General features: G+C 39.9%; 1 protein-coding gene across 7 annotated transcripts in view; it reads right to left on the bottom strand.

Annotated features, from left to right (window-relative positions):
• Window positions 1–23,302, bottom strand: part of BCAS3 (BCAS3 microtubule associated cell migration factor) — a 298,303-nt gene that overhangs the window by 242,631 nt on the left and 32,370 nt on the right. For all 7 annotated transcript variants that reach the window (XR_009489142.1, XM_059865710.1, XM_059865709.1 and 4 more), the window contains exons 8-12: window positions 21,870–21,977; window positions 19,288–19,364; window positions 8,858–8,934; window positions 7,105–7,188; window positions 1,667–1,837 (exon numbers count right to left, since the gene is read on the bottom strand). Coding sequence is in view for 6 of the 7 variants with exons in the window: in XM_059865710.1 (XP_059721693.1) it covers window positions 1,667–1,837; window positions 7,105–7,188; window positions 8,858–8,934; window positions 19,288–19,364; window positions 21,870–21,977 (517 nt within the window). In the remaining variant the exon portion in view is untranslated. The remainder of the gene's footprint in view (window positions 1–1,666; window positions 1,838–7,104; window positions 7,189–8,857; window positions 8,935–19,287; window positions 19,365–21,869; window positions 21,978–23,302) is intronic.

Below are 23,302 nucleotides of genomic sequence, written 5' to 3' on the forward strand. Positions count from 1 at the left end.
TATTTTCTTTTTTCCTGGAAATAAATATAATTCTGAAAGCAAATTGCAGCACTGGAAATAAATTATATAATTTAACAGCATTTAAAAACTTCAGATCACAAAAATATAAATGCAATACAAACAATTAGAATATCCAGCTTCCTAGAGGTTCAAGACAAAACTTACTTTCCCAGAACTGATGGTTATTTATGTTAGAGCAGCAGGGTTTGGACAAGACAAACGTTATCATTTTTACAGCTCCTCTCCTGGAGTGCCCTTTAGGCTTTGATAGCTCCCTACCATTGTTAGGGTCAGAGGACAAGTTCATAAAACCTCTAAATCATATCTAACAAGCCTTAAAAACCTAAGATCTATCATTTTTCCCCCCTAGGCTATGCAGAAGAATCAAAGCACAGACAGAGACCTGCAGAAATAATGACCACATTAAACAGCTTCATCAGAAATTTATGAAGTCAAAATTGTCCTTTTTTTTTCTTTCCTTATTGTATATGAAGAGCCAAGAATTTTTTTTTTTCCTGGAAACCAAAACAAATCCCAGAATTATTTTAAAACCTGACTATAAGATCCTAATTATTTTTTTTCCATTATGATCTTTTATTTCAACTTTGGAAGAAAATGTCTATAGTGTTTTATGAACAATTCCCTTTCAATGCAACATTGCTTGGCTAAATACTTCCAAAATTAATTCTCAGGGAACAACCATATCAAAGTTTTTCTTTGTTTTGGTTTTTTTTTTTCAAGTAAAAAATTTTATTTTCCTGTCAAGAAAAAAATAAAATAACTTGGCTAAATATTTGACTTCTGATGTGTCCTTAATACCTCACTAACTTACCTGCAATGAGCATCAAAGATAGAGGAAAACAAGAAAAAAATAGAGGGTTTTTTTGCTTTAAATTCAATAAATGTGACCATGAGAAAAAAAATAAATCTCACAGACTAGTTACAGAATAATGAAGTGTGTGGGAGTTCTGCATAAACACTGAATCCAGGACCAGGCACTTTAAAATTAAATGAGTGGTAGAAACAAACAAAAAAAGACATGGATATCTTCCCTGCCATAAAGACAGGAAAATCCAGCAATTTAAAATTGTCTGATGATGGTGTGGAGTTTGTAACAAATTATTCTTCTTGATGCACTGCACTGTGTATTCTCATATACAGGAAATTTACTCTATTGTTATAAAACAGTGCAAATGCTCACAAAACAGCATTGTGCTCTTGACTGCATTTGGGATTTACATAAAATTATAACTTTTACTTCACACCCAACTTCTCCCATCATTTTTTTTAGCCTGGAACTCACCAATTCCCCCCATTCCCAAACACCCCCCACTCCAGCCCTGTTGTGTATTAATAAGGATCATCAGACTCCAGCTCCTCTTCCACTGATCAGCATCAATCAATGTCAATTAGGAACAAGTGTTGGGGAGACTAAATGTGACACTTCACACTTGATCTTGTCAAAGTGTCACATAAATATGCTGCAAGGACAATATATATTTTGGCTGCATTTCAGTCCCAAGCAGGATTTTATCCCAGCTCTGTGGGTCTGTAAAACTCCCCGCCCCGGCAAAACTCCGGTTCATTTTTCACTCCCACCACCACATAAAGGATTTCCCTGGGAGGGAGGTGGCCATGCAGGCTCTGGCTGTGTGCACACTGTTACCTGTCCCTCTGCCACTGTCTCGGTGTCGATGATGGTGACAATGCCAGGCACCAGGGGACTCCTGCGGAGGTTGCTGTGAGCCAGGATTTCCTCCTCGGTGGCTCCCGACGGCAGCGTCCCCGTCAGCTGGGTCACCACCTTCCCCACCATTGTCAGCCCAGTCTTTATTGTCTGCAAAAAAGGGAAAAAAACCTCCTTCAAATGATGCTTGGGGCTGTGCTGTGGGTTCAGCTCAGATTCTTTCTGGAAGGGGATTTTTTTAGGAGTGGTGTATCTGCTGCAAAAGGCTGCAAGAAAACAGCTTGAAAAAATTTGGCGTGCTAGCAAATGGAAGAATTCACCTTTCTTTTGGAAGTCAATTATGCCAAAGCATTATTGAAAAAAGAAGTATTTTACTGTTCAAATAATTTTATGTGTTTGCATTTTAAGTATTCCAGTGCTGGGGTTTTTTTTAACTTTGATTTTAGTTACTCCCACAGCATGCATGGCCAGAAGGATCAAAGACGAGGCCACGATGGCTGTGAGGAGGGTACTGCTCACACAAAATACAAACAGCCCCTAAAGCTCACAGAGTTCTGTCTTCTGCACAGTGCAACAGACCAAGAATTTGTCTTTTGCTACATCTGACACACTCATTTTTTACTCAGTAATTAAGCATTAAAACTAAATATGAGACTCAAATCCAGGAAAATTAAAAATGCCACCCTCGAAGTCCTGGAACTCCCAGGCACATCCCAGCACAAGGAATGGGACTTTGCAGGCTCTGCATCTTTCCCAGACAGGGGTTTGAAAACACATTCACTGCACCAGCTTTTAGCAGCTAAAGATGCTGAAGATTATTTTTATTTTGCTTTATTTTATTTGGAGAAAGAGGCAGAGTAGACACAGTAGGAGAGATACAGACTGAAAGAAAAACAAGCCCAACTACAACTTTAAATATTTTCTCCTTGAACCAAGGACTGTGCCTTATTTGCCTACAAAGAATTGAGCAGATTTATTATGCAATATAAATAAGAAATAGCAAAAGAGATCAGAATGGAATGACACTGTAACAAGCCAATTCTTAACTAAAAAGACAAGCTAAGCTGCCTGCTAAATTGAAAAGGAAAAAAATGTCCAGATCCCAGGCTGAAACCAAGAAGCAGCCACAAATCAATTGCAACTGCTTTGTTTAGTGCTAAAATCTCAAACTGCAGTGATTAGAAAACACATTAGTGTTCATCAATTAGCAGCCAAACGTTTGTTTTAATAATTCATGGGAAATGACTTACACAAAGTCTGTTAGTGTGTTGTCAGGAAAGCCTCTGAAGGGCCAACAGCAGCAGGCGCCACACGGTATCGATGGCCATGGCCAGCCAGGAAGGCTGATTAACCTCTGAGATGCCTCTGCTGATGGACTCACCCCATTAATGCTAATGGAGATACTTCCACTTAAAATCGAGCCAGGCCTTTAGCACAGCAATGGCTTTGGGGGTTTAAAGTCTTTAGTAATATCCTGCCATTTGTTTCTTGTTATTTCTTTTTATACCCGGCTACGGCAGAGGAGAATAAAACGGGTTTTAACAGTGGCGAGCTCAGGAGGCTGGGAGAGGTAACATAAAGCAGATATTGACAGCTGAGGAATAAACCTAAAATAGCCCCAGTGCCATCACAGGGATGCATTCCAGCTCTCCTGGCAAAAACTGACAAGGCAGGTTTTTGGCCAATAGCTAAAATCCTAGAAAATGATTCGTTCTCAGTTTATAAAGCAGTAAATGCTACAGGGCAAAATACCTGGGCAGGGGAAAAGGCTAAAAACTGTAACTGACCTGGTTTAGAAAATATCTTTAATATTTACAATGAGAGCAGTGGGACGGCAAAGCACCAACCATGAACTGACACTCTCTAGAAGGAAATGAGCAGTGTGGGAGCAGCGTGGGCCTGCAGCAGGGAGAGGTGTGCAGAGATGTGGCCAAGGCCATTAGCTCAGAAATATCAGTGCAGAACCATTACAGCACTTACTGCCCTGTGCTGCTGTGTATATTTGCAAAAACTTCTGGGGTAATCTTTAACCTTTCCCATGCCATATCAGCTGTCCCCTCCATCCATTAGGGCTAATGACCTTGCTCTCACATAAGCTGTTAGTCCTCATTAAGAAGTTATCAGGTAACAAGAGAAAACAGATGCAGCCTTTGCTAAATCACTTTACCAGTACAGGATTAAAAGATATGGAGAAGGAATCAAGCAAAGGAGTTATGAGGTGAGAAGGACTTGGTTTATAATTTGATGTGAGACATGTGACAGAGCAAATACATTTTAAATGAAATGGGTTCAAGTTTGCACTGTCCCAGTCCCTTTGTCACTGATGGGAACCCGCCAGTGAAGTCTGCTGCTAAATAAAATTAAAATACTGGATGCAGTTTCTTTTGTAACCAATGATCCACAGTGTGCAGAAACACACATTATTTATATGCTCATGTCTACCCTATCTACTTCAAAATATGACTGTTCACATCTATTTGAATATAAAGAAATATATATATTGAATTAAAATAGATGTATGCCCTCATACCTCATTTAATTGAGAAGTAAGTACAACTTTCATTAGATGAAAAGAATTAAAATGCACCATCCAATGCCTGTTAGGAAGCTTTGTTCCAATAAAGGCATTGAATCCTTTTAGTGACAACACAATATATTGTTCCTGTTTGTCATAATAAATACATTTTATATGATCTATTTGATTGCAAATGAAAAACCTATAGAAAGCAGAAAGAGACATCAAAAAGATCTGCCTTGGGTGCCAACACAGTGAGGCTGAGCCTCACACTCAGTTTGAACAAAGGGATAATAAGGTTTATTCTGAAAGAAATTCTGTGCCCACGCCACTGTTTGTTGAACTGAAAAGAATCTTTATCCCATGGAAGGGACTTTCCTGTCTGCATGCACTGAGTGCATTCTACAACACCTCTAAGGAAGGTTACTTTCATTTTTCCAAACACATCCATTTTTATCTGCACTCATCATTCATCCAAATGGGAATCTTCACACATTTTCTGCTTCCCAAAATTTTTCTGCTTGGTCAAGTGACAGAAACTACCAGAGCTTTTAGAACATGAACACTCAGAAAGCCACCAGCACAATCACAACTTTGACCTCAGTGATTTTGGTGAACAGGGACCTTCCCAAATAACTCCCAAGTTAATTGATTAAGGAGGAAATCTGTTTGCTGCACCAAGAGCAGCAGCTCTCACTGAGGACAAACCCCTGGCACCACCAGGACATGGGTCAGCAAAGGGAAAACTATTACAGAAAATATTCTGTGCTGCCACCAAGACCTTCTAGAGAGGATCTGAAAGGCAATTCTCCAAAGTGGCCCTGCTGAAAGCTCTCAGCTTTCCTTCTCTTTCATAGGAAGGTTCTTTCACTTCAGTAGAAAATTGGAAACCAACCAGAGAAAAGGCTGTAACCCAAGGTAACCTGGCAAAACAAGAACTTTAATGGAACCACTTCTGAACCAAAAAGCAGCACTGCAGGAAAAGGAAAGGACATCCACTTCCAAAAAAGCTGCTCCTGCACTAATCAAAGCAAAGAATTACAAACCCCTGATAGGACACAATAGCATAAATGAAGGTTCATAAATGAAGAATTAAATAAGGAAGGAGTGAATTGATGGGGAGGCAATGAAATGGACAAAGAGCAACAGATATATGGAGCATCTATTGCCAGCAAGAAAGTCAGCCCTGCAGTTATCAGAGATGAAAACCTGCTAGACAGCAAGCCAAGACTCAATGAAATCACTAATAAATTAAACATTGCAGATTTACTGTGGCATGCTCATGGATAACAAATTAATACACTAAGGCTGAGACACTCCTCAAGAGCCAAATCATGCAAATATTTAAAGCTATATTAGTATTAATCTTGTCTATTACAGTAACATCCAACAGGCAGGAGCATGAGCAATGTGCTGTGCAAATACAGAGCAGCAGCAGCCCGTGCCCTGGGGATTATCCCTTTTCCTAACTCTCTCTGGGAGTTTATCTCTGTACAGAGGCTAACAATCTTTTCTTTCCTATGATTATAAACACATTTTATCTTCAGTATCTACTCACATGATGCAATAGCACTACTTCAGCATGATAAACTCAGCTTAACAGCAGAATTTCTGGATTATGATCCCTTGCTAGTTCTACCCAGCAGGGAAGGCCATCAGCTACACTGATCTGTTTGCAGGATTTTGCCACATCTGATCCAAACTGTGGCTGATCACACTAAGCCACTCAATTTTTCAAACTTATCTGTGCTATAGAAAAGATGTTCACGATGCTGGGATTGAAGGAATTTGGGGAGATTTCCCCACACACCTCTTTAACTGTGCTGATGGTCAAAGTACATGGAGATCGAGCAGATCACCTCAGGAGAGGAGCAATTCCAGCTCCCCTCAACAATGTAAAAAGCTGTGATTTTTCTCCTTCTCCGGCCACACTGTGATTGTGATGGACTATGTTTGTTTTTCTGTTTTGTTTCCACATGAGCTGGCCTGCCCTGTGTCTCTCTCTGTGGCTTCTCCTAACTGTTGTTTTCCTCGGTGCCACTGAGCCTTCTGTCCCACGCTGTCATTTCATTCCTATTATTAGGTTTGTTTTGTTGCACATATCAGAAATGAAAAGGCTGGTGGTTACAAGGGAAGCTTGTAATCAGCACCGAGTTCACCCCACGGTGCCAAAACTCACTCTGTGTGTGTGTGTGTGTGTGTGAGAAAATGAAATTGTTGTTGCAGCAAGGAACGGAGCTGGGAGGGAGACAGTGAAACAAAAGTTGTGCTCGGTCTTGTTTAAGATTTTTCCAAGCCATGAACTTCTTTTGATGCTACAAAAGCCCAGACATTTCTCTGAAAGCAGAGGGATTTTATAACATCATCTGAAGTACAAAAACGAGGCAATGGAACCTATATGTAAACAGTCATTAATAAGCTCTAACCTTCAAAGAAGGTAATTAATTAGCTCCAGTACTGTGCTGTCACCCTTCAGAGAGAGCAAAACGTATAATGGGGGTGTGATGGAGTCCAAAGAGCACCAGGCACTTGTAAAGTCACTTTTCATGATGCTAAAAGACCAATAATTCACAATGTTGATTTCTAATCATATAAACTAGTGCCACTACGAACAGCCATTATACAAATCCATCCCACTGTCACTTCCCTCTAATGTAAATAGCTGTTTGTAATAAATGAAAATTTTTAAAATCAGTTCAGAAACAGAAACACTTTGTGGAAGGCTACAGTTGGTCAGAGATTTGCAGGATGGGGAGGGCAGGCACGGTGCTGCTGCTGCAGGGCTCTCAGCGTGCTCTCCTCTCAGGGAAGGGAGGGGGTGATGACACACAGCCCAATTCAGCAGGGAAACCTCATAATTATGTTCCAGGAGCAGCTCTCCCAGGGCAGATGATGGACTCACTTTGGCAGCACTAATGACTGTGGCAGTGTAAGACTGAATGTTGTCTCCACAGGCTCCACCACGGGACTGATGGCATCGGATCAGCTACAAGAAGAAAGACAGCAACCAAGTCACTACTATTAAACTACACAAACCCATAACCCATTACCAGAGCTCTTATTTATCATGTACAGTGGTGTGTTTTTTCCTACAAACAGCAAAAAGCCCTGCTGAGACACTTAACCCCTTTTTATAATCTTCTGGGTGCCACCCAGACTGTCGCGTCCCCCGCTCCAGTTTTCAATTACCAGATGAGTACTCACTAAGAATTCATAAACTTTGAAATGGTGGGATTTTTGGTCTGGCAGCAATACCACAAATAAATTTAAATAAATATAATCAAAAGCTTTAGCCATGTATATGTAACATTAAATATCAGCCATTCTAAGAATCCGAGTGTGGCTTTCCCCTCCTTTTTATGACGAGCAAGCAAAGAAATGACAAAGGAAAAGAGTTGTTTGAAACTTTGCATTTAATAGATTAAAGGAATGTATATGGGGTTTGCTTTTTATTGCCTGCCTTCAAAATCAATAAATCAAAACAAGACTCTTGTACCTGCCATCACCCTACAAAAGTAGGTTTTGCCTTTGAACCCTAAGTAACAATAGAATCTGTGCTTCTATGCAAAATTAAGGGGGAAAAAAGGTTTTTGTTGCTTGCACACAGGACATGTTGCCTGTTTAACTATTTGAGCTAAAGAAAATTAAAAATTACTGTAAAATGTATTTGTTTCTACAGTTTTCTGTCCTGCTTATATTTAAATATCTAAATAAAAACACCTAAACTAGGGAAGCCCACAGTGAATTCACCTGGGGACACACAAGCCATTTAAATTCCCTTTGTGATACAATTCTTTTGCTGATATTTTGGCAGCAGTACTTTTTAAATCCCATGCTGAGCAGGGTTAGGTTTTCCAGCATCAGCAAGGTGTGGCACTAAAGGAAAGGCAGGCATTTGGGAAGAAATCAGCTGTGCTGGAGGAGGTATAACAGCAAATAGATTTCTAAAATCTGCCTCTGATAGTTTCTGGCTCAGCTCTAGAAACAGCTTCTCCAGTCACAGGTGGAAGGGAGAAAAAACATCTGCTTTGAAATCAAAATAAGGCATTAGGAGCCGAATTTAGGTTTCACTTCAAGCTTTAAATACACAACCACTCCTCTGGGTAAAAGCAATGATCATTTCTTTGCTTGGGAATCTATTTTCTTTGTCTCTAGAAAGAAGAGAGAAAGCCTAAATTTTTTTTTTTTTTTCTTGGAGCTCAACTTTTTCAAAGCTGCTCAAAAGTGGCCAATTTAATGCTGTTTTATTTAATGCACAGAATGCATTGCTGTGCTGGCTCAGACAAACCCAGCCTCTGTCCTGACTCAGTTTCCCCAAAGAGAATTTAGGAAGTGTTTTTTTGCCTACCTTCAGAAGTGTCTGTAATAAAATGCTTTAAACTTTCAAAGCACAAAATGGGCTGATTATTGAGTTACCTCACTGAAAATACACATTGATGGCTGTCTTCTCTGCCTTCCAAGTTCTTAAACTGAGATTAAATCAAATGTGCAAAGTAAAGACCTAACGTTTTAAAATACTTAGGACTGTCATTTTAATGCAACTCCTCTTACAGACTTTTTTTGGCACATAGAAAAGAAAAGGTCTCAGGAAAAAACTTTTCCCCCCTATGTATACAAAATTTAGAAGTATTTTTTGATACCAAACCCCTCCTCACCTTATTTTCTGCATAAGCAAGCCAACGGCTTCCAAGAGCAATAGGATTCATGTTTGGCCCTGGACAAGGATAGCAGCCTGCAAAGTTTAAAAAGGCAACATTAAGAAATATCTTAATGACTTCTTCCAAAGAATTTTTTTTATTGCCAAGAAAACAAAAAGTCTAAACAAAAGCCTTGCAGTTGCTAATATCACTCAGTGGATGCTTGCATTTTTGTTTCTAGAGATAAGGCCGTGGTTAGATGAGCTATTTTGAACATTTAATTATGTGTAAATATTCATTTCTGCTTTTGTTTGCATTTTTAAAGCCATTTTGATACAAAAATGACATTCTGGGGTGAGGGAGTATTGATGTTTGACTCGATTGGTTTTGCATTTTCACATTTTAATTAATTTTATTTGACTGACACCTTTCTGTTGGTGAACAATTCACTCCAACCTTTTCTAGATTTTTACTGTATGAAAGGATGTACTGTGCTCTTGGTTTCATTTTTAGTAATTCTATATACAAACTCTCAGTCTTTTAAAATGCTTTTGCTTTTGAATTTTACAATTCTCTATATAAGCCTTCAGTCTCTTTAAATACTTTTGCACAAACTTTACTTTACACAGTGGGAAAATTTGTAATTCCTTTAAAATTGGTGGCAATATTTCCACCGTTCACCTGCTTTCTATTACCTTTAAATTATCATTAAAAATAGATTTACACATATGGATAAAAATTAGTGCAGAAAAGATAATTTTTCCTGAGGATTAAATAAGAAAATACCTCTTAGACAAAACAGCTGTGAATGAAAACATGGAAAGGCTTAAAATGAATCACATTAAATGGCATTTCAAATATAAAGTTTTTTAAATATATATTTTTATAAAATGTTATAAGTAAAATAAAATTTTTAGAAATAAAACAAATAATTTGTATTTAAAAATAAGCATTTTTACATGAAAAAATAAGGAGGAAAGAACAGGGGAAGGAGGAGGCTATCAAGCAAATGGTTAATCTCACTTTTCATCAGATCTTAGGCTAATACAGTCAATTTAGCAATTTAAATCCTCTCACTGATTGGGCAAGAAACAAAATATTGAAGACCTTACAGACATGTGTGTGTGATTTAAAGGAGCCCTGGGCAGCTGCTCCTGGATCCCGGGCTGAAGGAGCACAGGCAAACTGCATTTCAGAACACATCCAACACAACCTTTATTCAGTGTATTGCTTAAAATCCTAATAAAAAATAAACCCCAAATGCAGCCAGTGAAGTTTTCTATTTTCTGAATCTCTGATATGAGACTCTGACCCTGCTCTGCACCCACGGCAGGGAAAGGAACCCGATATCCACACACATCCAGTCTGCTCCAGCAGGCTCCAGAAGAGTCCAGAACACATCCTGAGCACAGCAGAACTTCCAGAAGGGGAGAGGTTTTATTTCCCACACCTGCAAAGCAGTGAGAAGCAGCGTGGGAGGTGTTAGCACCTTTCTGGAAGGTTCCATGGCCATTTGACAACGCTTTGGACGCGGGTTTGGGCCTGCACAGGCCCCGTCGAGATAAACAAGCCTGGATTTCATTTTCCAGAGCAGAGCACTGAGGGAATTGCAAAATTCCAAAGATCACAGCGAGCTGCTTGAAAGGTCAGAAAGGAAGGGAAGGAGAGAATGAATTCACCAGTCAAACCCAGAATGAATTCACCAGTCAAACCCAGAATGAATTCACCAGTTAAACCCAGAATGAATTCACCAGTCAAACCCAGAATGAATTCACCAGTTAAACCCAGAATGAATTCACCAGTGAAACCCATCTCGGGCAGAACCCAGGGAGGGTTTGCGAGGCCTTATCGCCAGCCTGATCTCAGGAAGGAAAACGAATTCTGAAGAGATGATGCCACAATTGTTATTGCATTCCAGGAGTGCATAAAATGTGGGTAGCCAGAGCCTCTTAAGGAACAAAGCAAGCAAAAAAAAAAGGTTGTAAATACAGCCCTGGGTTGTAAATACAAACGTGTTCTTCCGATGACATTATAGATCAGGAGCGCTGAGGTTTTAATGCCGACTTCTGCCTCGGCAGCTCTTATCTGGGTCAGGAAAGGAATTCAGGTCCCCCAAACCTTTCTTTTACCTTCCCTTTTATGTATAAAATACAGCACTAAAAGTTGCCAGATGATAACCCTCGTCATGTAAATCTCTACAATGACTTCAGAACCAGTGACTTGTGTTTCCCAAATTCGTAACATCCCTGCAGGAGAAAACTACAGGAGTCTGAGCAATTCATAGCAAAAAAACAAGTCCTGCTTGGAAAAGGGAGCTGGTCTCAATTACTTCAGTGAACTGAAGCCATTGAAGAACTGCAAGAAGAATTCTTCAAATCCAAAACTGATCACTGAACAGAAGAGTTACTTGGAAAAGCTGGGACTGCCCTCCCCAAACCCACTGCCCGTGGTTTGTCCCGTGAACTGGGCTCAGTCAATCAGACTCCACACACAAATCAAGCAATTCTAAGAATAAACTCCACAAAGGTCAACAATTCAGCTCGGTCCTAAACTCTGCTCTCCGATACGAAAAACAGGGTAAAAAAAAGGAGTTATTTCCTCCCTTTCTTTTCTTTGCAAGTCTTTGCATTTTGGAAACTTGCAGCAGCATAAGGATAAACAAAGGGTTATACTTTATGGGAAGGAAAAGCAAATTGTTTTTCTGCTTTCCAAAAAAACAGCTGGAGTCAGCAGAACATCATCTATGAGGCAAATGAAAAGACAGACACGGCGTGACCCATCGAGCTGGGCCATCCAATCCTCAGCAGCCTCACTCTCTTAAAGATTAACTTCTATTTCTACCAGACTTCAAAACAACAGAGGAAAAAGCCATTCTAAGCAATAACAGCAGCAACTTTAGCGTGTTTACAATAGGAATGAACATAATGAGAATGCAGAACTAACTGTCAAGAAGACCAAAGTTTCCAAGTTTTAATGACAGCATGGAGAGGTCATCCAAGAAAGGATCACCCAGGGAAAGTCCTTCCAAAAGTGCAGCAAACCAAGCAAGTACTAAAAAATATCTGATCTTAGAACCAGCTTAACTGGGCCTATCACTCACAAAAATATAGGTGAAAACCTGCTGGAAACTACTTCACCACTTTTGAGTACACACAGTTATCTTCTGCCTCGGTGCAGAGGAAATGAGTAACTTCAAAGCTGGGAAAAAAGGAAGAAAAATTGCATTTTGAAAACAGAATCAAAGTCCAAGTTTTTCTGCTAATTTTATCAAGTTACTACACCCAAAAATTCCAACTGGTGCTGCCCTACGGAACAGTGAGGAATAAGAAATGGGCTCCAGGATGCCTCTGAAGAGGAACTTGGCTAAGGACACCCTGGGACCTCACATCCTGTGCCTCAGTTTTCCCACTTCCAAGATGTAAATGTTACCTACAGCCCCATAGGTGAATTCTTCAGTGTTACAATTTCTCAGTTTCTTTCCTTTTTAAAAAAAAAATGGGTTATAAAATTATAACTGCAATAAGGATATAGCTTGTGATTATTTGCATCCAAAAATGCTTTAAACTTACTTGTTGCTGTGGTGATTTTAAGTATTTCATTTTACTGAGAATACAGGAATCCCACGTTACCTGAAGGTCTCCAAAGAGCTACACAAATGGTTGCTTTGTGAGTGAGCAAAGAGAAGGTTTATATATTTTCCATTAATTTTCCATTTATTTCCATTAATTACTACCCTTATGGTAATGATGAAAATCTCTACCACCCTCTGGAGATTCAAATCCATAAACTCCTAATAAACCAAATCATCTCCTCAACTCATTTTTGAAAATTCACACTAATATCCGCTCCTCTGACTCTGGATCCTTCCATCAGTCTTGAGCTCCTCCAAGAAACCCAAGGCTCCAGTGCTTTCCTTGAATTGTTTTGCAAAAGCTCATCCTGGACCTTCAGTGATGGCAATGTGAACACAAAGAGAGCAGCCAAGAGAAGAAAAGCAACACATTCCTGTCCTCTCCCTTGTCCTTTAAACAAACAGCTCACTGGGAAAACTCTGCTCAGAGGAGCACAGTCATTACAGGCTGTGTCAGCTAGAACAGAGCTTGGGCCAATAAATCACCCAACACACCACTAATAAAACTTCAACCACTTCCACTGGGGCAGCTCTTCAGCATCTCCACAGCTTCTTCATAAAATAAAGATTGAAAGGAGATACAGGAATACAATATTCTCTCTAGAAAAATCTGATGTTAACAGTCAGAACTTGTCTGAGCTAAGTCAGGGTTTATTTTCAGTTTGCAGAACGATGCACTCATAACTCCCCACCCACAGCAGTTTTATTTCTTTCAAACCTCACTAAAACACACTGGAAAAAGACATCTGATAAACTACTGCAAATTAATACAGGAATTAATAAAGCTGAGGGAATGAAAAAGCCAAATCAGAACCACCTAACATTGCTTCCCTTCAAGCACATCCCATCACACTCATCTTAAGACACTACTGGTTATTTTTAATTTCACAGAACATTGTAAGAACTTTATTCCCTACAACAATATTTATAGTACAGAAAAAAAAAAAAATCTGTTTTTTGGTATTTCCCAGACTTTCATCCCCCCTATCTTGACTTTGTTCTTACTTTTTAATGAAAAGCATTTTAAGTTCTTCTCTGTCTTGTCTCAGTCTTTTTTCCCTATCAATTTAATAGGAAAACTTTCTTTTTCCATCATTTGCACTGGTTTCTTTTCCCCAGTTCTCTCCAGTTTCCCAGTTTCCTTTGCAGTGGTCCATACTCCTCTTTTTTCAGAACTATTTTTGATTTACTGTTTCCTAAGGAGAAATTTTAATAGATATGTCACACCTTGTACCTGTATCCTATACCAGAGGATATTTTATTTTATTTTATTTCAAGCTGAGGGGATAGGCAGTTATTAATACAAAATATTTTGTCTTTTAGGATTTTGTCTCTAATCCCAAAATAAGGCAGAAATGGCATCTTTTGGGTCACAGGGAAAGCCATGAAGGCAGAGATTCCCAGGCTCACCTCCATCCTAAGGAAACCTCCTGATTTCTGGAGAAAGAAGGATTTTTCTGTTCAGTGCCTGGCAAGGTTCATTAAAGATGACATATGTCAGCTGAAGTGTCCAGCGGTTTTAAACAGTTTTCTAAACAAATTCCAAAAGAAGTAACTCATTTCAACAGAAATTCTTTGCCTTTAATCATTCAAAGGACTTGCAGGATTATCACTTCCAAAATCAGTGAAGCAGGGCCATTGTGTATTTTTAAATAAATAGCTCCAAGAACCCACTGAAGTGATGCTACTTCTCTAATAATCAATCTGCAATTCTTTTCTGAGTCTTATGAAACACAGAGCTCTCCATAGGAATGGAATTACAAAACTCCATCCTCAACTCCTGCAGTGCAGAGCAGCCAGAAAGCAGAACCATGGCAGAGAGCACAGAGAGGGAATATGCAATAAATAATGGGTACAGTGATACTGTTGTAGCAAAAGCTTTGTTTATTACAAGGAAAACAAATCATATAAGTTGTTTTATCTAATTTTTTTTTGTTGGTTGTTTTGGTTTTCTTTGGTTTTTTTAGCTAACCAATTTTTTTGTTGTTTATAAACTGTATAAAGCAATATTGTTTATAAATTCCTCTGGGTTCCTTCTAGATGAAAGGCCCTGTGTAAATGTTATTACTCTCACACTGTCACATACTTTCCAAAACTCTCCTATTGTTCTTGTACTTCCTTCTGTTTAAGTATCACCCATAAAATGGAGTAAAAGAGCAGAGGAGCAGGATGGACCCACTGAGAAATCAGGTTTGCCACCCAGGGCCTTTTTTCTTACTTATTTATGATTATTACAAAATTATTATCATTATTATTACTACAGAGGTCTCCTTCCCTGTCCACTCTACCATGGCAGTCTGAAGCATCTGCACTTGGATGGTCCCAGTGGGTCCCTTCCAAGTCATTAATTCCATGATTTTATGATTTTACTGTTACTCCACAGGTCCAAGCACAATCCCAGAGCTTTCACTAAAAATATCAGTGGCCTTTCATATTCATTAGGCCCTGCTGTTTAATTTAGCACCAATTTGATTGATTTCAGGGCAATGTTTAATCTCAGGTTTACTTTCTTTTTTGTTCAGACTTGGACAGTGACAAACACTAAGAGTTGCCACTGAGGTTGTTGTTTCTGTGCAGGACAATGTCAGATGGCTCTGTTTGCCCTTTAACATTAAGGATTTGGGTGCTTCAGATAAAAATAACTTCTATAGAAACAAAGAGCACTTCCTGTTTTACATCTAATTTGTAAAACTGTCAGAGCCTGGAGATATGACAGACAGACATCTTGGGGACTGAGGCCTCTGTTGTGGCTTTATGCAGCTCTTCTGTTGTATTTACATTTTCCTGCAGTGGAGCAAAGCCTCCTGCAAGCACCAAAGCTGTGTGTTCCATAAATCCACCACGGTGCCCTAAAGACCTCTCCAAAAAGTGCTTCAGCATTATCCTGGAATGGTGAGACACTGGTTCCCACAGCCAGGAAAAAAAAAAAAACACTCTTATAAATAAGGCTGTTAAAAAGAAAAAGCAAAATTAAATCAACATTTCTCAGGGAAAAACACCATGAAGGGGTAGGTGCTCATATAAATGTGGGTGTATAAAAATTAAAAGTGCTTCTAGCAATCCACAGGGACATACTTGGCTCTTCTTCACTGATCAAGAAAATCCTGTGACTCAGGAGCTCCCTTCCCACCTGCCCTGAGGACTTTCGATCAGGGCTGATCCCCCACAGACAAAGGCATCCTGTCAATTATTATCCCGTGTGGGATAACCACGAGAAATGCCCACAGCTGAGGAGGGAAACACACACAACTGCTTGAAGAATGTGACTCTTCAGGCATTAAACCTCTTCACAAGACACCCAGTGTTTTTACTTTAAAGTCAAGAGCTCGAGCTGCTTCCTGTGAGCCCGACAGGGAAAGGAATTCCAACAGAAATGTCCAAAAAAAAGCCTTGAAGATTTCCAGACCAGCCCTGTGACAAACTGAAACCACCAAATTATTCCTTGTGTGTGAATGTGAGAGCACACAGCAATCCCAAACCCAAAGTGCAGATCAGAGCATCCAACACCATTTGCTTTGGGGCTTTTATTCACTTGGAGAGGTGCAGGGCATTCAACATCCACAGGCTGATTTTGGCTTGTGGTGAGGAGCCTTTCCAGACTTTCTATACAATAAACTACTCTGACTAAAATCTGCAAAATTACCTCTCAGGGCTCTACAGAACAGCATCAATAGAAACATGGTGCCAGCTAATGGCTGCAATAAGTGTCTCCATCCCTGGGGAATGCTGGATGGAGAATATATCAATATGAGGAGTGAAGGGCCAGGGAAGCTGAGCAGGCCCTCCTTATCAGACACAGGGATGATGCCACATGCATGATGTTATCTGGGAGGATCTTTACTCAGCCCAGGGGGTGGGCAGGATATTATTTATGGAGAAGGAAAGGACCCATCAGGCCATATTCATAATCAGCAATGTTGCACTAAGTAAGCAGTTTTGGGGTGAGGAGCACTGATGGAATAGAAATCAATGGAATTCAGCTTTTCTTTAGAGCAAAGTAGGGGCAAAAAAAGCCTGAGCATCACTTTGGTTTCTGCACATCCCTTTGGTTTCTGATCCTTCAGTCACATGCAGAAAAGGCTCTGAAGGAAATCTGAAGTAAACCACAATAAAACTCTGAGCTATTTAAGAATCTATTTAAAATCCACACCTTGACATGCACAACTAGTCAGGGAAGCACATTCTTAACCTAAGCATCAAATGAAGTTTTTTTTTAGTTTGGCCACGAGCACCTAAGCCCAGCAGGAGTTTCACATCCTGCACTGGTTTTCTCCTCCCCTTGGTGTCTTTTCTTAGGGAAAAGGAGCTGGCTCCAAGCACGAGGAGAGCAGTGATGGATGGAAGTGACTGCCATGAGACTGATGTTCTGCCTTCTCCTAGCAGACATTTGAAAATCAGAACACCCCACAGGGCAGATTAGGGGATATCCTGGTAATTTTTCTACAATAGTTCCAGCATGTTTTCCCTCCACGTTTAAGCACCTGTCTTAAATTCCCTCTCCCAGTCTGGAGCACCTGTACACTGAGGCTTTGTTACAAAAGGCACAAATAAAACATTCTGGCTCCCTGCCATCCGAGTCAAATCAGCACATTTCCATGTAATCCCAAGCAGGGGAAAACAAAAGTTGGTCCTATGGCAAACTTGCTCAGGAAAAAATCAGGAAATGCAGGAGTTAAAACACTCCAACAGCAGCACGAACTTGTCCATCTACATCCTGAATATTTTATGGCATATTTATTGTAACAGTATATTAAGCTACACATCCAACCACAAAAACAAAAACAGAAAGACAAACACTCCTCATGTGCACGGCAGCTGCATTAGCATTTCTGAGGAACTTCAGAATTCCTGACACTGCTTTTAATTGCACATTCTGCATTTCATTTCTATGTATAAATAATCAACAAAGCAGAGCAGAGCTTCTGCTTCACATTTGTGCTGTTGTCAGGCTCCCACACCACTAAGGGATGAAAGATGCGATTTCCACACCATCACCAAATCTTGAAAATAAAGATTTTCTTTTCTCTAAAAGTACACAAAATCCTTCAAAGAGTCAACGATCCTCAGCAATATTTCTGCCCTTTGTGCCCTCCTTTCTGACCAAAACCAGTCAGAGAATCTTTTTCATGCAATCACATTCTCTGGGCAGGCAGTGACATCCTCACAGCTGAGGTGCACAAGCACCAGTCTGGACAGGACACAGGCTGCCCTAACAATGCAAACAAGAAGGCCTCCAAGACCTTTTCCTGAGCTTCCTTTTCAAGGATTTCTATTTTTTTAATTGATACTGGCACTGTCCTTTAATAATTTTTTTCAAAGGCACAGCCAAAGTAGGCAGCCGTGGCCAGTTGGCTGCCTCCCAGAAATCCCTGCAGCTAACAAGGGAGCTCATTTCCATCCCATTTCAAACACATCAGAGGAATTTAAGCCTTTAAAGATACACTCTCAGGTCGAGGAGATTTCAGCACATGAAATGGGGAAGCTCTGACAAAAGCTCTGCTGCAGCCCTGACGTGCCAGGGCACAGCACCTGCCTGGGAGCAGGATCCAGGGAATGGCTGAGCTTGGGATCCTCAGCACAGGTCCCAAAACCCATAAACCAGGGAAAACCCCAGCTCTGCCCACTCACAGCATGGCACTGCCAGAGGGAAGGGCTGTGCTGGCTCCAGCTCTGGCAGCAACCAAAATGCCCCAAAAATGAGATTGTCCTTAAATAAACCAGAGGAAAGTTTCAGAAAATCTTGAATTTCTCATATTAAAAAGCAGCACAGCTGAAGAAATGCACTGGCATTAATGACATTTTAGGAATTTTTGGACTTTCTAAAAAATAATTTTTTCATTCCTCCAAAAGTTTTAATTTATTCTCTTTAAATTCCACAGTTGCTCCACAAAAGGCAAATCAAAGTTATACTTAAAAACAGAGTATCCCTGCTTCTCAAAATTAACTTCAGGGCATTAATTTTTAAAAATAAGTTGCAATATCTTAAAAAAACCCCAACAAAATAAGCCCAAAAATTCTCAGAATACACATTTTAACTGAGGGGTTTTCTTTACTTTTGGTCTAAAATAAAGCAAGGCTTGTACCCTAATTCCCTTTGATGAAATAAAAGGGAGTGATGAATAGGACAGAAATAAGTCCTTTCCCATTTGGATCTTCTCACTGAATCCCAGCAGATTCCCAGTATCTCACATCCATGGATAGGAAGAAACTGACACCTATTGGCAACTTTAATATTACTGCATGAAGCTGCTTTCCCTCCAACTACAACAAGAAACAGCTTCTCCCAAGGAGATTTTTCTGTAAATACAGAGATAACATAAAAAAATAAAATTTCAACTTTTCTAGTTGTGACTGAAAATACATCCACAAAAATGCAGACTCTTTTTAAATAATAAAACTCTGACCTTTCCAAAGTAAATTATGAACTGTAAAGACACATAAAAAATCCAGTGTGCCTAAAGAACAAAAATATGAACAGTGGGTACATCACTGTTGATGTGGGTTTAATTGCTGCTGATGTGATAACCTGGAACTCCTACCTGAGGCTTTTACACATATTTGTGCAAAATGAACAAAAGAATTGCTCAGCTACTGATGGATGGCAGTGAGGGTGCCCTTTACAATCAGTTACAGCAATAATAAATACAGAAAAAAGTTAAATATTCACAGAAAAGCATTTGGGTTTGGGGTTTTTTTTAAGCAAATTTTCCTGAAGCTCCAAATTATTCTTTGAGACCTGCTTTGAGGATTTAGAAATAAAGAAACAAAAAAAAAAAAGATCTGTTTTGTCCACCTCTGAGCCCAAAATTGTACGTACTGGTAACAAAGAATTTTTTGGTGAAAGTGCAGCTGTCAAAGGCGGCGATTTTCTCCTGCAGGACCACCACGAGGATCCTGAAAACACAGAAATGGAACATCCACTTTAGACATTAAATGCATTGGTTTAAAGACTCAATATCTAAATGTAATTATTTCAAAAGCATCAATATAAACTCTGCAGTGATGAAGTGCCAGGTTACCAATCCCTGGCAGTTATTGAGGGCTCTCTCTCCTCCCAACCACACGAACTCCACTGCAGGAAGCGCAGGGGCTGAGCCACAGAGCACAGCACTTTTGTGATCTAGCTCTTGCACTCAGAGCTCCATTAAAAAGCAAGAATGGAGCTGCAAGGCCCTGAATTACTGTCACTGACTCGAACAACAATCTGCAGAGCACGAGCTAAATGTCAAATAATCCCATTGTCCACCTCAGTGCAAATCTACTAAAACATTTTATTTGCTAAAAGCGGGGGGAGTGTAATACCAAGAACATCAGCACACAAACAGAGCTGAGAGCAGCAGAATTTGGGTCAATCAGCATATTGAAGGTGTATGTTCATGTGTTTGCTTGTACATTACACTTTTATTGTAAGGGCCAAAAACCACAGGGTAACAGGAAACATGGTGCTGCCTCAAAACACAGAGCCCAGAGATGCAAATGTGGAAGCAGAGCAGCATCTTGCAAGTTTTAGAACCAGGGAACACTTTCTCCCACACTGATGACTTCCCAAAATCAAATTTGCAAAAGCCTGACATGAAAGAAGCACCTGGGAAACCAACACATAAAACCTACATTTAGCAATATGACATAATTAATAATCTGTTATTCTCTCATTAGGCAGACTGTGAGAAAGTATTTTTTTAATTAGCTGTCAATAGAGAGCATCATTAAATATTGTTTTAATGGTTTTAATTGTAAAGATACAACATGGAAAAAAATTAATCACATCTCTCACTGACTAAAACACACCTAATGCTTCATGTGAACATTATGACTGTGTTACAGCCTGGAACAGTCACCTTTAAAAAGGGGATGAATCACCTCAGCCTCAACTCATATCCTTGGGGAAAGGGTGATGATTATTTCCCAGAAGTGTGAAATCAGCCTTTAACCCCTTTTTCCCTATTTTTATCTGTTTTGCTATAAGAACATTTCCTGTTATACCATGAGAGCTCAATACCTGTGAAGGACTACACTAAAATCAAAATATATACCATCCCCTCATGCTTGCTGATGTTTTCAGATAAATAAATAAATAACAAATTAGTTTCTGGACATATTAACAGTTTTAGTTAAATGACATCTTCCAATTACTGAAACTGCAGGAGAGAAAATCAGAAGAAAATTTATCAATTCCAACTTTTCCTACATTGCCTAAAATAAAGGAAACCAATGAATAATGGGAAGGCTTTGACTGCAGGTGGAAGTGTAATGTGTATATATTGCAAACCTATGGATATTTGATGGGAATATTTTCCACTCCTGGAGATTTTTGTTTTCTCCTCCTTGAAGCCACTCTGTCTTTCTGCAGAAATGAACCCCCCAGATGGATGATTCCAGAGCATTTATTGATCTATTTATTTTTAGTAGCAGTTTACACTTAGTTGCACAAGTTTGATGAACACTCCCCATCTGCATCAAAAACCAAATAATTCTGAATTTTCCAAAGATTTGTGTTATTATTTACTGAAGGATCATCCATTCTGGCATGGCAATATGGATTCCCAAAGAAATGCAGGAATTTCTTCATCCAAGGCTCTATCTTCACCTCAGGAACTGGATTGCACCACTCCCCCAGGGCACCTGAGGCCACAGTGACTCATGGCAGTAATGGGAGGGTGAAGGGAGCAGAACTCAGCAGGGCTTGGACCAAAGTCACCACTCCAAATTCTCCCATCAGGAGTGCCAAGGGATCAGCAGGATCCTCACACAAGGATCCTGGGATTTCTCTTCTGCCTTAAAAAGATGTGGCAAACTACAAAGCAAACCACAAAACTCCAGTTTGGTGTGTCTGGGAGAGATGGGGATTTCACATTAACTCAGCAAAACTTGATTCCATGGACACAACAGCTGCTGTTCTCTTGCAACTCTGTGATCCTCAGCCTCCAGAGCCATTTCCTCTCTACCCCAACCCAGAGATGCTGCTTTGTTATTTGACTCACTGGAACATTATTCCCTGCAAACCACAGACTGCACACCAGGAATGTTTTGGATGTGCAGGGAGGTAAAACCTGACAGACCAACACAAAGAAGAGACATAAACTCCTTAGTGCTCTGTGCTCTTTAAACTCTCTGTGATCCCATTTCCCCAGCTGTAGGTGGATCATCGAGGATTTCAACAATTCCTGCTCACCCTTTAGCACAACTGAAAGAAGCTTAAATGATTTTTTGGTTTGAGCTTCTTAAACCAAAGCCGTAGGGGAAGCACATTGATGTATTGCAACTGAAATACTCCTTGAGAAAAAGAGAACCAGGAGAGTGAAAAAAAGAAAATCAGGGAGGTCATACACCAGCAATTGTATTTATTACCAAAATCTGGCATGCCCTAACACACAAGGAATGCAGAGTGAGCAGCCTTACCTTTTATTGCAATGCAGGTCATAAATAGGAGTTTTGAACTGGATGGACTTGACCATCTCTCCTGTTCTCAGGGAATACAGATCCACACAGCAGTAGGGTGGGCTGGTGCTGAAAGGAATAAAAAATAGATTTTAATGGAAATCAGGGCATTTTAAAAACTGGGATTTAATTCTTCCTGCCTCCTTATGTTGCTTAGCACACTGAAGGAAAAGTCAGAGAACCAGAGAATTATTAAGATTGGAAAAGACCTCCAAGAACATCAAGTCCTGGACCCAGAATTCCAGCAATCCCAGCAGAACCCTGGAGAACAAAGGGTCAATATAAACCTCCTACATTAAGAAAGAAAACTGAATAATGATCTCCACGATGGCCATCAACCTGCATTGTGCAACTGACTATCAAACACTTGGTTTCTTTTACCACCAGGAAGACTTTGGAAGTTTTAAACCACATCCTAGCACAAAACTACTCCTCAGAGTAACTCTCTCCCACAGGGAGGACTCTGCCCAGAGCAGCAGCTGAGCTGCCTGGGGCTGGTGGAGACACCTCACCCAGAATTTACATTACATCCCTGATGGACTTTTGTTTGAACCGTACAGATCTTTTCAACTCTTTGTGTCACTTTTATCATTTTTATATAAATAAAAGCTTTAAGGCCATTTCTTAATAAAAAAGGCTGAGTGGAAAAGTGCTGAGTGTTCGATAGGGCCGAGGAAGGCAGCGGTGGAAACCCTTTTAGGGGCTGAGGAGAGGCTTTGATGTGGCAGCTCTGTTCCACAACACCTTTCTCCCCCTCCAAGAACCCATTAAAACCTTGGCTATTTCTAGGTCAAGGAATATGAAGGAGCACAAATTGCCAGCTGTACAAACACATCCTGAGCATTGGTAAAAGAGGGTGTTCCCCCCTGCCCGTATCTGTTTTATTTTAGAGTTTCACACAGTTCCTGCCCCAGCACTCACTTGTCTCTTGGATCTGCTCAAGCTGCTCGAGAATTTTCTGGAAAGCTGGAGGACAAATGCCAACTGTTTACCCCCAGTGCCTCAGGATCATAAAATGGTTTATACAGTAATGTAAAATATACAGTAATGTACAATACACAGTAAATGCATAGCAAGACAACTGTCAGAAAAATAACTGAAAAAATAACTTTTGACATTTTGCCCACTGAAATTTTTCCCAAAATATACATTTTTCTAGGCTAATAACTAGAGGGTGCAATTTATTACTTCAAGCACTTCAAAGGCCCTTCAAAAACACCTTTAAACCAGTGAAACTCGAGTCAGTTCCTTCACATTAAAGTTCACTCCTGCTTGAAAACACCGAAAGCCACTGCAAGATCTATGTACAAACTTTTTTAAATTAGGTGATTTATTACCTCTAGCAAATTGTAATATTGATAGAAGGGGAATTTCAAAACAGGAATCTCCAAAGT

The sequence above is a fragment of the Haemorhous mexicanus genome, chromosome 22 (assembly GCF_027477595.1).
Source record: "Haemorhous mexicanus isolate bHaeMex1 chromosome 22, bHaeMex1.pri, whole genome shotgun sequence".
Taxonomy (NCBI): Eukaryota; Metazoa; Chordata; class Aves; order Passeriformes; family Fringillidae; genus Haemorhous; species Haemorhous mexicanus.